The sequence below is a fragment of the Pseudorca crassidens genome, chromosome 19 (genome assembly GCF_039906515.1).
Source record: "Pseudorca crassidens isolate mPseCra1 chromosome 19, mPseCra1.hap1, whole genome shotgun sequence".
NCBI lineage: Eukaryota > Metazoa > Chordata > Mammalia > Artiodactyla > Delphinidae > Pseudorca > Pseudorca crassidens.
The window spans coordinates 48,659,669-48,675,101 of record NC_090314.1 but is presented as its reverse complement, the minus strand read 5'-3'; the positions used below and the strand labels follow the sequence as shown (position 1 = coordinate 48,675,101).

The following is a 15,433-nucleotide window of genomic DNA, read 5'->3' as shown; positions in this document are numbered from 1 at the left end:
AAGTTGGAGTTTGGAAGAAGTTGATTCCAAGCTTCATGGATGACTTTGAGGGGTTCAAGACTTCAGTGGAGGAAGTCATTACAGGCGTGCTGGAAATAGTGAGAGAACTAGAATTAGAAATGGAGCCTGAAGATGGGACTGAATTGCTGCAATCTCATGATAAAACTTGAACAATGAGGAGTTGCTCCTTATAGATGAGCAAAGAAAGTGGTTTCTTGAGATGGAATCAACTCTGGGTGAAGATGCTGTGAAAATTGTTGAAATGACAGCAAAGGGTTTAGAATATTACACAAACTTAGCTGATGAGAAAGAAGCAGCAAGGTTTGAGAGGACTGACTCATTTTGAAAGTTCTACTGTGGGTAAAATGCTATCAAACAGTATTGCATACTACAGAAAAATCATTTGTCAAAGCAAGAGTCAATCAATGTGGTGAACTTCATTGTTGTCTTATTTTAAGAAATTGTCACACCCTCCCCAGTCTTCAGCAGCCACCACCCTGAACAATCAGCAGCCATCAGTATTGAGACAAGACCCTCCACCCGCAGAAAGATTAGGACTCGCTGAAGGCTCAGATGATGGTTAGCAGTTTTTAGCAATAAAGCATTTTTTAATTAAAAAATAAAAAAATAAAAGTTGGGCATTTAAATGGTCCTGTAAGTAATTTGCCATTAAGCCTTTATTTTACTAATTTATGCTTCCTGCAGACAAAACCTAGACTAAATTGACAGTTCTGTTGAGATTATACAAGTTCCTAAAAAATCTCCAATTAAAAAAACAAAACTCTGACTCTCATAACAGTAAAAATGTACTCATTTTGTTACTAAAGTCTAAAGAAAAGCTCTAGGTTCCAAAACTAACTTCAGTTCCCGGAATCGTCATCATTCTGTTACATTTGGAAGCACACTTGTTCTAAAATAATCATTTGTGAGGCAATGACACTCTTATTCACCCAAAGGAAACAGAAATAACAACACAGGAAGCACTGGGCAGCCTTAAGCCAATTCTTTTTGGAAAGCACATTTAATTCACCATTGCACAACTCAAACAGAGGAGGTGGTTAGGAAGTCAGGAAGGTAATTTCAACCAGGAATATTTAACAAAGAGAAATATCTTGAAATCATGAATGTTCTAGGAATATCTGAGAGGTAAAGAACTGACTTCTTATGTGACAACTTGTCAGGAATGTTCAAAATTTCCCATTATTGTCCACAGACCCTGAGATTGAACGTAAAATATCTCCAAAAGAGCTAGGCACAAATAACTTCTTCGGGCTGTTTTGTCTGAGGCTAAAATACTATTTTGATGTTCACCCTACACAATGCCAAAACTGACTGCTCTTTGCTATCTCGGGAGCACAGCTACAGCTTCTCCCCACATACAAACAGTACTGATCTTCAAAGACTATGAGCCTCATTCAAGAAACTCAGACAAGATTCTTACTGTTTTTTTCATCCTTTGAATACATGTTCCTCCTCCTTTGATACAGTTTCTTCATATAAACCATTTTATCTAAAGAAAGTGACCAACTGTTACTCCAGTGGAGTCTCTTCTCAGTAGCCAAAGGTTATAGTTAGATTCTAAACTTCTTGGATTCATGATCATCCCTCCCCGTTTATCCCTCTACAACATTACCATCCTCAACAGGAAGGTGTAATCCACGAGTGAGGCAGGGCTCGGTCATCTGTCCTGTTCCTAATCCCAAGGCTTATTCTCAATGTTAACACATGGATACAGAAGACACATTGCAGCTCCTTCTTATGGAGTCCTCTTCCCCAATTCGTGGATGAAACCATGTGCAAAGTGAACAAAGAAATAATAACTAAGTGGAGCTTAAGTGCTACACCAGGAGATGTAACTACCAACAACAGTTGGAAAAGGGGTTCTGTGAGATGACGGAATGAAGCTTTTTCATTGAGAAAGGTGATATGGGATGACATCTGCTCTTGCCAGAGCCAGGTCTCCCAACTGAAAAAACAAACAGTATCAACATCCCACAGAATCCTGACTGCATGTCTGATGCCACAGTAAGTCCCAGCATCACAGACTATTGATACTGAAAGAGACCGCCTAGACTGGCTGGTCCAAACCCATCATTTTTCAAACTAGAAAACTGAGCCCCAGGAAAAAGAAAGTAACTTGCCTTAAGGTTAAAGTTCCTTAGCTGCAACACTGAGGCCAGGACTTAGATTTTCTGACCATCAGACCACTGTTTTTAGGCCCTCCCCTTTTTCTTGGGGAGTGGTGGTGGTGGTTAACGTTGAACGAATGTAAACACCAATGGAGTTTTTCTGCTTTTGCTAGAAAAAAAGAACAGCCCATTTACCTCCTCCTGCTTGGGAAAGGTCCAGCATGTCCATGTGTCTATCCCTGCAGGCTTCAGGGATGAGAGAGCCCTTACAGACCCAGCAACTGGGCAGCAACTTGCTATGAATGACGCCAAGTGGGAGTGTCTGCATCCAGCCCAGGTCTGTGTGGCTTTTCACCCTTTTCTTCTTCATCATCAAATAAAATTACAAATATAATGCAAGTGTGTTTATATCTATGCTCCTTTAGATTAAACAAGCCTCATCATGGTTTCAGGTGCCCCAATGAGAAAAATAAAACAAAATTGCACTTGTGGCCTCTCAGATTAAAGACTGAGCTAAAATGAGGTTGCCCGGCCCATAGGAGAATGGGCCACACACGCTGATACGACTGGCCCGTCATCCCACCCTGGCACTTATGCCCAGCAGACTCAAAGACCCGTGGGAATGGCGCCTTCACAAGACACCCAAGAGGCAGATAAATGCAGTCAGCCCCATGGGTGGGCGCAGCACACAGAGGCACAGGGTTGGGTGTGTGGGGGTGCCTTGGACACGAGACAGAAGGCCTGAAGGGCGAGGCCAGACCCCTGGCTCTAACCATAGCACTCTCCCTGGAAGGAAAAGCTTCTGGTCATGAGAGAAATTCCCAGTATGTAGCAAATGTCTATAGTAGTGAGAGGGTGGAATAGGAGGTAAAGAGGTGTTGCTGGTCTAAGGGTGACACACCTTTTCTACACGAACCACTAGGGTAGAGCTGTCAATGAGGCAAATCTGAAGGGTTAGGATTCTGAACTGGGGAACTCGGGCACCTTAACCCCAGGCCATGCATGACCCGTGGGTGACCCTGCCATTCTCACTCTCAACAGACCGAAGAATAGGTAGCAAGGACTTCCTTTAGGAGAGAACCATGCTGGATTGAGGTGATGGCAAAGACAGGCAGCTCTGATGGTTCAGCTCTCCCCGGATTTCTCCTTCTGCCTGAGGGAAGGGAGAGGAGCTAGGGGCATGGATGACACAGCAAGGCTGCAAAGCCTGGCAGTTCCTACCAGAGCTGCTGAGAGTCAGGCCCAAGAACCACAAACACAGGGTAAACCAAGGTCCCTTTCTCTGAAATGAGAGGCCTTGGCCCTGCCCTCCTCTTTAAGAGAATGGCCTGAGAAGGAAAGCTGGCTTCCCACTGAGGTAATGAAGAACACCTGCTCAGCTACTAGGTCGCCCTCAGGTTAAGCAGGTAGACTCCCTGAAGGAGGCGTTCTGAGGACAAAGGCGAGGAGCTCTGCTCATCTGGGACACATCACAAGTTTTAAGTTACACACTCTCCCACACGCAGCACACTCACATGCACACACGCACAGAGACCCACATTCTTCCAACCCACCCCACTCCAAGCCCCCAATTCCGCCCCCACAGGTATTGCCCCTGTAAACACGACAGCAGAGACACCCGCAATCCTGGGACAGTCTGATAGTGATCTGCGGATGACGGCCTGTCATTAAGTGCCCCGATAGGTGATGTTGGTGAAGGTGGACGTGGCCTCTTTATACAGTGGGTTGTTGGCCTGCGGAAAGAACAGAAAAGTGTCTTACAGCAAATTCCTCAATTCTTCCCTACCCTCAGGGTTTACACGTCATCTGAGATGTTGACCCAAGACACTCTTCTCTGGGATACACCATCGATGGACTGCTTGATGCTCATGGTACTCACACATTTGCTCTTAAGGAGGGAATGGATAGGAAATAAGAGGACAGATAAAGTGGAATGCTATCTTGCCACCATGCCTAAGGGGTTAAATTCAGCCCATCACTTTTGGTGATCCCAAAACACTACAAGATAGTTTTTAGCCAATACTTCCTATTTCCTCCCTCCCTATGAACTCTCTCTTTTGCCTTTCTCCCTTTTTTTCTTTGTTGTGACTGTGATTGGGAGTGTGGGCAGAGAAGAGAAATGTAGCAGGTGGTGGCTGGAACATATAGGACCACATTTGCTCAAATAATTCTTAATCTGTTTTCATCTCATCCCTCAAGCACTACCCACAAACTGTCACGTTATCAGGAAAAAGGCCCTCACAATAATTTGGTTTCCCAAATTATTTTCTAACAAAAAGAGACAATTCCCATTAGGTCTAGTAGTCCTTAGTGGTAGCCTCAAGAAACAGAGCACATTCTCATGTGCCTCAGAGAGTCAGGATTTCTACATCATCTGAACAGAAACATCTCAGTTTCTTGGGACCCTTGAGTACAATGGCCTGAGGTCACCATCAAATGGGAACAAACTTTCAGCCTAACCTCAGGTATTCAGGGAGTCGGTCATTTGGAAGGTCCAGAAAAAAGTTAAAATGTGGAACACGAGCCAAAGGAGAATAGAGTAAACTTAAGTATACAGAAGGTTCTCCATAAATGCTTGTTTGACTGGATTCAATCAGGATAAACTTCAGGGAGCGTACTTTTAAGAGGCTGACCCAAAATAATTCCTATCATAACCTAATTCCCTCCCACAATCAGGAAAGCTGCTTAACTTCTCTATACTCAGTTTCTTGGTCTATAAAATGGGAATAATAATGTTACCTACCACACAGGGCTGTTATAGAGATGAAATAAATTAATACGTAAAAAGCATTTAGAACAGTTCCTGGTAAATCCTCAGTAAATGTTAGTTATTATTATCTGTCTCTGTTTGTCTTTAATGCTTTCATCAATAGTGTATCATGTATTACTATATGTCCTCAGTGTAGGATTCTCAAGTTTGTCCTGTCTCCCTCACTCAGAGAATAAGTTTCCTTTTCATCACTTCGCAGTGTCCAGAGCAGAGCTGAGCCCTCTCTGTGCTCAGCTGGTACTCACTGATGCGGTAGAGAGAGAATCGGGTGGTTTCCAAGAAGCATACGGACAACAGGACAGTTAGACCATCTCTCAATTTCCAGAACAGAGGCTAACTGGGAAACTATGGTGCTGGCTGATGCTGGCCACCCTAAATAAGCATCTGCTGCTTCCTCTTGAGACCCTTGAACCAGCGACTTAGGACAATGCCCAGCTCAGCCCAGCCTCTTACTGTGTCCCATTTGGCTCTGGCTCTCTCTTCCTCAAATTTAGCAAACTCCTTCCGGTCATGGATGGTAATGAGGAGCTTCCAGATGAGCAGAGTAGCAAGGCCGATGAGCAGAATGGCCCCCATCACTGAAAGCAGGACCACCAGGATGTCAGGGCCCTTGGGACACTCTGTCAGGAGAGAGCACAGAGCAGGGTGGTTGGCAATGGAACAGGAATCATTCGAACTGGCTATAAATAAGATCTTCTTGACAAAGTAATGAAGTATTGGGTTGGCCAAAAAGTTCGTTCGGGTTTTTCTGGCCAATGTCATGAAAAACCTGAATGAACTTTTTGCCCAACTCACACTAGAAAGTTATCTAAAGGGAACAGGACTTATAAAATAAGCCAATTAATTTTTTAAAGGAGGGGGGTACAAGCTTTAGAGCAGCAATAATCTGTCCTGATTGTTTTAAATGAGAGGTTGTTAGTTGGTCACCCACAGGCGGAATCTAGCCTACTGTGTGAGTCCCCACAATTGGTTTTTGTTTTTTAATTATTTTTAATAAATTTATTTATTTTTGGCTGCGTGGGGTCTTTGTTGCTGTGCGCGGGCTTTCTCCAGTTGCGCAAGCGGGGGCTACTCTTCGCTGCGGCGCGCGGACTTCTCATTGCGGTGGCTTCTCTTGTTGTGGAACACGGACTCAAGAGTGCAGGCTCAGTAGTTGTGGCGCATGGACTTAGTTGCTCCGCGGCATGTGGGATCCTCCCGGACCAGGTCTCGAACCCGTGTCCCCTGCATTGGCAGGTGGATTCTTAACCACTACACCACCAGGGAAGACCCACACAGTTGTTTATTAAAAATTTGATTTTGTGGGCAACATTGAATAGTCAGGAGATTCTCCCCTTAGAATTTCAGATTCTTCTTCTCTTTAAAAAAAAAGTCAAAAGACCTAGAACCACTGAACCTATATTTTTATAGGGTTGTAAATGGCTAGGGCTGAGGAGCAGCTGCCCCTTTTAGATGGGACACATTTTTTAGTTTGCCAGACTCCTCACTACTCCCTCTTTTCTCCACTAAACAGAGGCAAAGTGTGACTTGCCATTGAGTCTGTGCCACTGTGGGCTTTGGAGCCAGACTGCCTGGGTGTGAATCCTGGCTTTCCACTTACTCTGCTATGTGACCTTTGATAAATTATTTAACCTTTCTGGTGTCTGTTTCCCATTTCTCCATCTCTAACAGTAATAGCCCTGACTTCAAACCTTTATTATGAGGAATAATTAAGTTAAATATATCGAAAGAACTCAGAACAGTGCCTGGCAGAGCCAGTGCTCGATAAATATCAGCTCCCATTATTACTGGTGCCCCTGTTACACGTGGCTGTTTTCCCTAATTTACTTACCCAGCTCCTGTAGGCATTTGAGTTAGCTGCCCTGGTTCAGATATCTAACATCCCCGAGGGCTGGGAACCAATGACAATTTTAGCATACTTTGAGACTAGGAGGCTTGCCAGCCAAGACAATATTTTGGGTTTCTTCCCAAAATATTTAGTCATCCAAAATCCTAACCCTATTGAGAACCGACTTCCTGTTCAATCCCAGTCAACAACCAACATAAACAGAGGTACGTCACCCCTCTGAGGGCCAAGATGAGTATGCTCTGAATAGCTCTGCTTCCCATCAACCACAGACGTCTGATGAGTGACCTCGCTCCGGTAACTTCTCAGGTGTTATGTAATTAGGTGTTTGTATATGTGAGTACTGATGGGCCTGGAAAGGAGTCACACCTACCTTCCACACTGTTTCCCACCTTCTTCTCTAAACATATACACTATGCTCACCACACACTACCCAAAAACAGCCACCACCAGAATCCAAGCTGGCTATTTCCCATCCCACCAAATTACAAGCTGTCTATAATGAAAGAAATGTCTGGAGAGAGGCTGTGAGGTTCCAGTGTCCGAGGTCCTAGGAGTGAAGGGCCCCCGTTCTTCTGGGAAAAGCAGTTACGAATTCTCTGGAAGACTGAGGTAGGGCTGACCCTCAAACCTCAAAGTGGAATCTCTTCAATTTTACATGTCAGTACAGGCAGGACAGGTGGAATGCCAGATCTTAAGGGGAAAAATTAAATCTCTTAACCATCTGTCCTGAGAGGGGTGGATGGCAGGCTTCCTGGAAGCAGACACAAGATCAGGCGGTCTTTGGAGAGCCCTCCCAGCCACAGTGATGATGGCCCACGGCGGGTGATGACCCAAGGTCAGGGAAGACAGGGTAGGGTTAGCAGACTTGACAGACAAAAGTACAGGAAGTCCAGTTAAATTTGAACTTCAGGTAAACAACAAATAACTTTTTAAGTATGTACCACATATTGCATGGGACATATTATATTTTATCAGGCAACACTATCTGGAAGTGATGAGGGCTCAGCTCAGGGGAGCTCATAACCTGAGGGCTGAACACCACTTGGCCAACGCCAAACTCTGGTGGTGCCCTCTTCACTGCCCTGCAGTGGCTCAGCCCTTCAAAAAGGACATCTGCAAGGACATGAGTTAGGGAAGAGAATGAGAATAATCTCCTCCTACACTCAGGGCCCCAGACGCTACCTTCTACTAAAAGCCAGAGACCCTGAAAATGATTGGAGGTTGGGGTGAAAGGAGAGGCAGAACTTGGAATTCCAGGACTACAAGGTAGGAAACGTAGGTCTAGGGTCCCATCTCCTAATGTGGAGGAAGGGGTCTACTGGCAGTAAGCCTAAAAAGTTACCCTCCACTCTGTTAACTAGTTATGTGTTACCATCCCAGTTATCATCATCTTCGTTCCCCACAACTCCAGGAAGTAGATTCCAGTCTCAGAATACGAGGTCAAATGATTTGGTAAGTGATACAGCAAGAGCACCAGCCGGATTGTTATAACAAAGAGATGAAGTAATGTTAAACCCCAAAGCAGGAACACACTGCCCTTCTGTAATGAGAAGGGACAATGGTACAGATCGGGAGGGTGTGGGAAAATCCATTTAATGTGTTAACACAGGTGGATGGGAAAGTGTGAGGAAGTCATGGCCAAACTAACCTATATCTGCTCCCCCAGAGAGATATACCCAGATTCCTCCCTCTCCACTTCCCCACACCAGCCTTCCCTGAGTCACAAAATAAAACTAAGGTGATGCCCTTTCCTTACCTTCCTTCTCCCTTATAAAGGATGAGAGTTCTGGAAAGGCTGATGAACAATATCACAAATGGGGACCCCATGCTTTCCTCTACCCACGGGGACAGCAACACCCTGGGTGACATAGATGTAGCTCTCTTCCCACCTTCAACCCCTCCCTTCTTTAAGCAGCTAAAAGTCTGCCAACAGATATTAAGATGTATATAAGTCTGTCTGTCTCCTAGGAATAATCAGTCCTATTAATTCATTCAAAAACTGTGTATTAGGTATCTTCTCTGTAAATGACTGAGCCAAGTATGGGGATATAACAGTAGATAAGACAGACACCATTCCTGTGTTCATGGAACTTATGGTCAGCTGAGGGAGACAGCCGCTGTGGAGAACAGTATGGAAGTTCCTTAAAAAACTACAAATAGAACTACCATACGACCCAGCAATCCCACTACTGGGCATATACCCTGAGAAAACCATAATTCAAAAAGTCATGTACCACAATGTTCATTGCAGCTCTATTTACAGTAGCCCGGAGATGGAAACAACCTAAGTGCCCATCATCGGATGAATGGATAAAGAAGATGTGGCACATACATACAATGGAATATTACTCAGCCATAAAAAGAAACGAAATTGAGCTATTTGTAATGAGGTGGATGGACCTAGAGTCTGTCATACAGAGTGAAGTAAGTCAGAAAGAGAAAGACAGATACCGTATGCTAACACATATATATGGAATGTAAGAAAAAAAAACTGTCATGAAGAACCTAAGGGTAAGACAGAAATAAAGACACAGACCTACTAGAGAATGGACTTGAGGATATGGGGAGGGGGAAGGGTAAGCTGTGACAAAGTGAGAGAGTGGCATGGACATATATACACTACCAAATGTAAAATAGTTAGCTAGTGGGAAGCAGCCGCATAGCACAGGGAGATCAGCTCGGTGCTTTGTGACCGCCTGGAGGGGTGGGATAGGGAGGGTGGAAGGGAGGGAGACGCAAGAGGGAAGAGATATGGGAACATACGTATATGTATAACTGATTCACTTTGTTATAAAGCAAAAACTAACACACCATTGTAAAGCAATTATACTCCAATAAAAAAAAAAGCAGCAATTTGATAGTGTGATGAAGGCCCATCTAAAGGGAAGCACAGCTGCTGTGAGAATCAAACAGGTCACCAAATCTAGTCATCGGAATGGAGGCTGGAGGAGGTCTGAGATGGCTCATCAGGGGACGTGATGCATCTAAAGCAGAAGCATTCAAACATTGGGGAATATGTCACAATTGCCAGGAGCATTAACAAAGGACACAGAGGCATAGGCCTGTGGAAGCAAGACAGGGCTCAGGACTCTGGATTTTTTAACAAGGGAACATACAAAAGTTTGAGAACCACTGCCCTAAAGCAGGGGCCAGCAAACGACGGCCCAGTAAGCCAAATGCGGCTGGCCACCTGTTTCTGTAAACGCAGCCAGACCCCTTCATTTGCATATAGTCTATGGCTGCTTTCCTGTGTCAGAGTTGAGTAGTCACAGCAGAAACCACCTGGCCCACAAAGCCTAAAATATTTAATATCTGGCGCTTTACAGAAAAAGTTTGCTGGCCCCTGGTCTAAAGGATGATTTGAAGAAACTCCTATGGCTGTAAAGAATGTCCAGCGACCGACTGATTTACCCTCTGCCTTCAGAAATTGTCCCTTCACTCCTGAAAGTTCTTGTCCACCCCTCCCATCCCCAACGCCCGCCACACTGTAGCCTTTATCCCTCTGCAGTGTCATTACCGATTTACATGCCTCTCTCCCCCATGGTCTGTGAGTACCACATCTGCCTCATTTACTGTTATAACCCCAGCACCTAGCCCACTGCCTGATATATAATAAGTACTCAAGAATACTGTCAAATGATTCATTACTTAGTCCGTTGTTTAAGGGAAAGAAAGGAGATGAAGGAAATAAGGGGAAGCAAGCAAATCTACCATGCTGGATGGTGACAAATCTGTGGTGGGTCTGTGTGTGACGGGATGAGCTCCCCTGCTTCCAGAGGGTCTTGAGAACACGAGGTAAGTTTTCAGCGTTCAAGGCAGCCTCGGGCCGGTGCCTCAAGCACCTAACCACATCCTGTGGTGAAGCTGGCAAGGGCAGCTTGCCCTCAAACCTCAGGCCTTCCTCTGAAGCAGCAAGCAGGTTGCTCTTGGCAACAATTTAACTTTTAGAAGAGCAGATGCCTTGTGCTGGAAAGTGCTAGCATTGAAATTCCTTACTTCTTAACATTATCAACCTCGAAAAACGCCATGCTATATATACTCTGTTCCTTGATGAGCTCCATACCTCCCTTCTTCCTCTCCTGACCCACCTTCTTATTTTTCTATCTCCTAAATTAGCAAGTAAGTTCTTGCTAATATTTGTGTTTATATACCCCCACACCCAGATAACAGGCCCTGACTTATCACTTGTAAGGTCAGGTTTAACCTGGCTGCCTCTGTTTAAGAGGAGTGATGGGTGGAAATAACTGCCTAATATTGGTCTCCCTCTCCCTGCGGGGCAGGGTTGGGACCCTCAGGGTTCACTCACCGGGCTCTTCTACCACATACAGGATGGACTTTCCACTGGAGTCTTCATAGTACTGGAATCTGACGACACAGTCCTCCTCATTCTTGTAGGTACAATTCACAGCATCCTTTCCAGTGTCCTCTGGGGGAGGGGGAAAGATGGGAGGATGAAAAACAAGGCAATTCCAGAAAGAGGGAGCCATCCCCAAAGCCAGTCATGGGACGTCTGGGAAAGCAGGTGACAGGATGTCACGTATGCCTGACGTTAGGCAAGATGCCTAGATTCGAGAGGGCTGTGGTGCCTGGCAATTGCCTCTGGATGACCCTCGCTGACGTACTTTGTCCCTCACAGGCCCTTTTTGGTTCTTATTCTTTCCTCTGGAAGGGACATGACATAAAAGCATTACATAATCTGATTCAAAACCTGGCTCTATCACCTACCGGCTATGTGATCTTGGCTAAGTTACTTGACCTCATCGAATCTCTCCCTTCTTCTAATCGAAGAAAAGATACCCTCACTCACAGGGATGGTTGAGAATCAAACAGCATGAAGTCAACTACCCAACACACAGTGGGCGTGCCCTTCCCCCTCATTCCTTTCTCTACTTGCTCAATGATTCTAATAGTTTGTTTACTCAGCCCTTATATTTCTTCTATTGCTGCTTCCAATCCAGTGTTCCTCTCCAGAGACATCTCCTCTTCTCTGACTCCCATCATGTTTTGTTGGCTTCATCCCTTCTAATTCTAAAACCTGTTATTCTGACTGTGAAACTATGGGCTACCCTCCACCAGCTGCACTATGCCCCTACAAGATTAAGCAAAGGTGCCAAGGTCACACAGCAAATAAGTGATGGAGTAGGGGTAGGACATGAGTCTCAAAGCACATCCTATGGACTTTAACTCAATATGCCTTCAGTAAACCAGTAGTATTACAGGACAGTGGAAAGAGTAAGGATTTCAGGATTTAGTTCTGATCTTAACTCACCACTCATTTGCTTGGACAAGTTACTTAACTTTCTTGAGATTCAATTCCTTATCCTCAAAATGAAGATAACAATAGTACTAAGTTCTACTTTACTAGGTTGTTGGGAGAAGAATAAGATAATGTGCATGAAAAGATACTTTTATAATTTGTATGAGTTATAAAATTCCATAAAAAGAAGCATTTATTTTTATGGTTATCATGGTGGGGGGCTGGGGTACTTATCGACTAACTTGGAATACCCATCTGGTCTAGATGATAAAAATATCTCTGGGCTTCCCTGGTGGCGCAGTGGTTGAGAGTCCACCTGCCGATGCAGGGGACGCGGGTTCGTGCCCCGGTCCGGGAAGATCCCACATGCCGTGGAGCGGCTAGGCCCGTGAGCCATGGCCACTGAGCCTGCGCGTCCAGAGCCTGTGCTCCGCAACGGGAGAGGCCACAACAGTGAGAGGCCCGCGTACCAAAAAAAAATTCTGTTCCATCTAAGCTAATCATAGGAAGCCTGGTCTCCTCCAGAGGAAAAACTGTCGCTTAACTCAATCCCCAAATCACTACCCTCACTCCAGCCCCACTTTTGATATTAGCCAAAGGGTCCAGGGATCTAAGTCTTTCCCATAACACCCCACCCAGAAGCTGGCTGGCTAGCTGTGTCTTACTGTGGCTCTCACTGAAAATGTGTTTCCTGCCTTCATGGGAGATCACCATCTCCAGAGAGATTGCCATCTCCTGGCACCACCCAATGCCTAGCTGGCCCAGATAACCACGTCAAGTATGTGACAGCAGCAAAGATCATCTCCTTTTAAGTCAAGATGAAATACAAACCAGAATAATTGCAGGCAAGAGTTTTGCTCTCCATCATGTTTCTATCTGTCTTACTCCAGGAGGGGCTCTGGAGAGCCAAAAGGGCTTCAGGCTAATGATTTTGGCTACAAATCCGTAAGGGCGAAGGTTTCCCTCTAAACCAGCAAAGCTGTATGCCTGGGCATTGCTTAACACTCGTAGTTAGATAAACTTAGTAAATGATTACTGGCCTACTAAGCTAAGATTATCATGGGTAACCACTTCCTCACTCTGTGCCTCAGTTTCTTCATCTGTAAAATGGGGTACATTATCTTCCTTTCCTTGGGGTGGTACAGTTAGGGTTGCCTGATTTAGACATACTTTAAAGGGTATTTGCAGGATTTTGCTGAGCCCGTGAGCTCTGGGAAGCAGAAGGGGAAGGGACTGCTGAACAGATAAGTAAAGAGGCAGGAGGACTCTCAAGAAAGCCAGCTTTTAAGTGCCTACTGTACATCAGGCCTGCACAACATGCCTTTGAGGTAGGAATTACTCTTCCGTTTTACAGATGAGACTTGGATAGGTTATGGGATTAAATCGGAGAAATTTAGAACGTGGGTGTGTGCAACTGTGTGACATGCGGAACTTACTAAGCTCCTTCACAGGCTCGATCTCATCACGGCAGTAGCGGCTGCAGGTATTCTCCTCGAATAGGGCTCCTCGGTTAAACTTCTTACACTCCACACACTCCCTAAAGGAGAGAGGACATAGGCATGAAGGCAGGGAAAGAACAAACTTCAGTGTGTTTCAGTCTGGCTCTGCCTGCCACACACCAGGAAAACTGTTCCACCCCAGAAAACAAACACAAACAAAAACATCTGTAAGACAATCCTGGGGTCCCAGATAGTCACGTCTGGAGTTCGGGGTGGGAGTGCCCTCCTCACCTATAGGTAAGGCCAGGTAGGCAGAGGCCCCCGGTAACTTCATTAAACTTCTTTATGTCCCATCCAAGACTGTGACAGGAGGGCAAACCCTACGCCACTTCTGGGAGCCTTAAAGTCAGAAATGGTCTCATAATTTGGGGGCCCGGTGCAAAATGAAAATGTCAGGTTCCTCATTCAAAACTTAGTAGGAATTTCAAAACAGTGACAGCAGAACATTAAACGAAGTGTAGAGCCCTTCCAAGCACGGGGTTCTGTACAAATGTGCGGGCTGCACGCCCATGAATCCAGCTCTGCTAAAGTAGTAAGAGAAACAGCAGCGCCACAGGCCTGGGCCAGCAGGGACTTCCTCTGACGCCCAGATGAGGGACATTTGCAGCGGTGAACTCCTCCTGTTTCACATAGTGTCCTCCGTAACCCCAGCCCCACATCCCGCACAGAATCAGAACACGAGCACTGGAACACTCCCCAGGAGTCACCTGGTTTAGCCTTCCTCCCAACTCAGGGATTCAGGATCCAGCCTAACAGAGAGGCTTCTCCAACAGCAGTCCAGCTGGTCCTACTCTGTCCCCTTCACGCTTGGCTCTACCTCCAGTTTTTCCCCAAGTTTTCAATGGAAAGAGGAATGCTAGTCATTTGCTGTAACAGACTCCTCTCCCTAAAGCTTTGGTGAGTAAGAGAGAACCTGCACAGTCTGGGGGACCCCCAGACACTCAACTCTCTCCAACTCACTCACTTCTTAAAGGTGCAGGCATCAGGGCAGGTGGGACACTTCTCACAGGTGTCCCCGTAGGAGCCCGGCTGGATGCAGACGCAGCTGCCGCATTCACACTTGCCCCGCCCGCTGCACAGCAGCCCATTGCTGGACATGCAGGTGTCCGTGCGTGTCGTACAGTTGCAGTAGTAGCCGGTCCAGTCGGAGTCACACAGGCAGTCCCCACAGCTGCACTGGCCATGGCCTGAAAACACACAGCCCAAAGAGGCAGACCAGCCAGTGAGGCCCCACCCCAGGACAGCATCCTGGCTTTACCCCTCCTCACACTGCCACACTTTCACCCCCACACTGAGCCGTTAATCATCTTCTACACTGTCCTCATAGCCTCATGCTTCTCTGCATGCTGTTCCCTCTGCCTAGATGCCCTTTCATCCTGTGACCACTACCAAACTCCTACTCACCCTTTAAAGCCCAACCCAAATCTTCCTTTCCCTCTGTAACTTTTCCTGACCTCCCCAGGCCAAAGCAACTGTCTGCCTATGTGCTCTCCCAGCACTTATAAATACCTCTATTTCAACCCTGATGTTCAACCCATTTGCTTGCTTATCTGTTTCTCTTTCTGGATTGTGAGCTCCCTGATGGGGGAGCACATATCATATTCATTTTTCCAACAATAGTGATTAGCATAACATCTGGTACAGAGTAGGCATGCCATTAATGTTTATTTATCCATCCATTCAACAAATATTTACTGAGCTCATACCACAACCTGCGCACTGGAGACTCAGCAGTGAACAAGACAGGCAAGGTCCCTACTATCATGGAGCTTACATCCTAGTTAAATTCCTGGAAATTCACACAAACCTCCACCAATATGTGCCCTGGGTTGTATTATCTTAGTATTGCAAAGAGCCGTCAGCCCTAGTAGGAAAGACCTATTCAGTTTCCTACATGAGTATAGGAACGGGACAGAGAGACTAGGGTGG

General features: G+C 45.8%; 1 protein-coding gene across 3 annotated transcripts in view; it reads right to left on the bottom strand.

Annotated features, from left to right (window-relative positions):
• Positions 1–1,002: 1,002 nt before the first annotated feature.
• ITGB3 (integrin subunit beta 3) overlaps positions 1,003–15,433 on the bottom strand; it is a 51,972-nt gene continuing 37,541 nt past the window's right edge. For all 3 annotated transcript variants that reach the window (XM_067717284.1, XM_067717285.1, XM_067717283.1), the window contains 5 exons: positions 14,469–14,691; positions 13,442–13,542; positions 11,055–11,174; positions 5,353–5,519; positions 1,003–3,862 (listed from right to left, as the gene is read on the bottom strand). In XM_067717284.1, the coding sequence (XP_067573385.1) occupies positions 3,797–3,862; positions 5,353–5,519; positions 11,055–11,174; positions 13,442–13,542; positions 14,469–14,691 (677 nt within the window). In that variant the 3' untranslated portion in view covers positions 1,003–3,796. The remainder of the gene's footprint in view (positions 3,863–5,352; positions 5,520–11,054; positions 11,175–13,441; positions 13,543–14,468; positions 14,692–15,433) is intronic.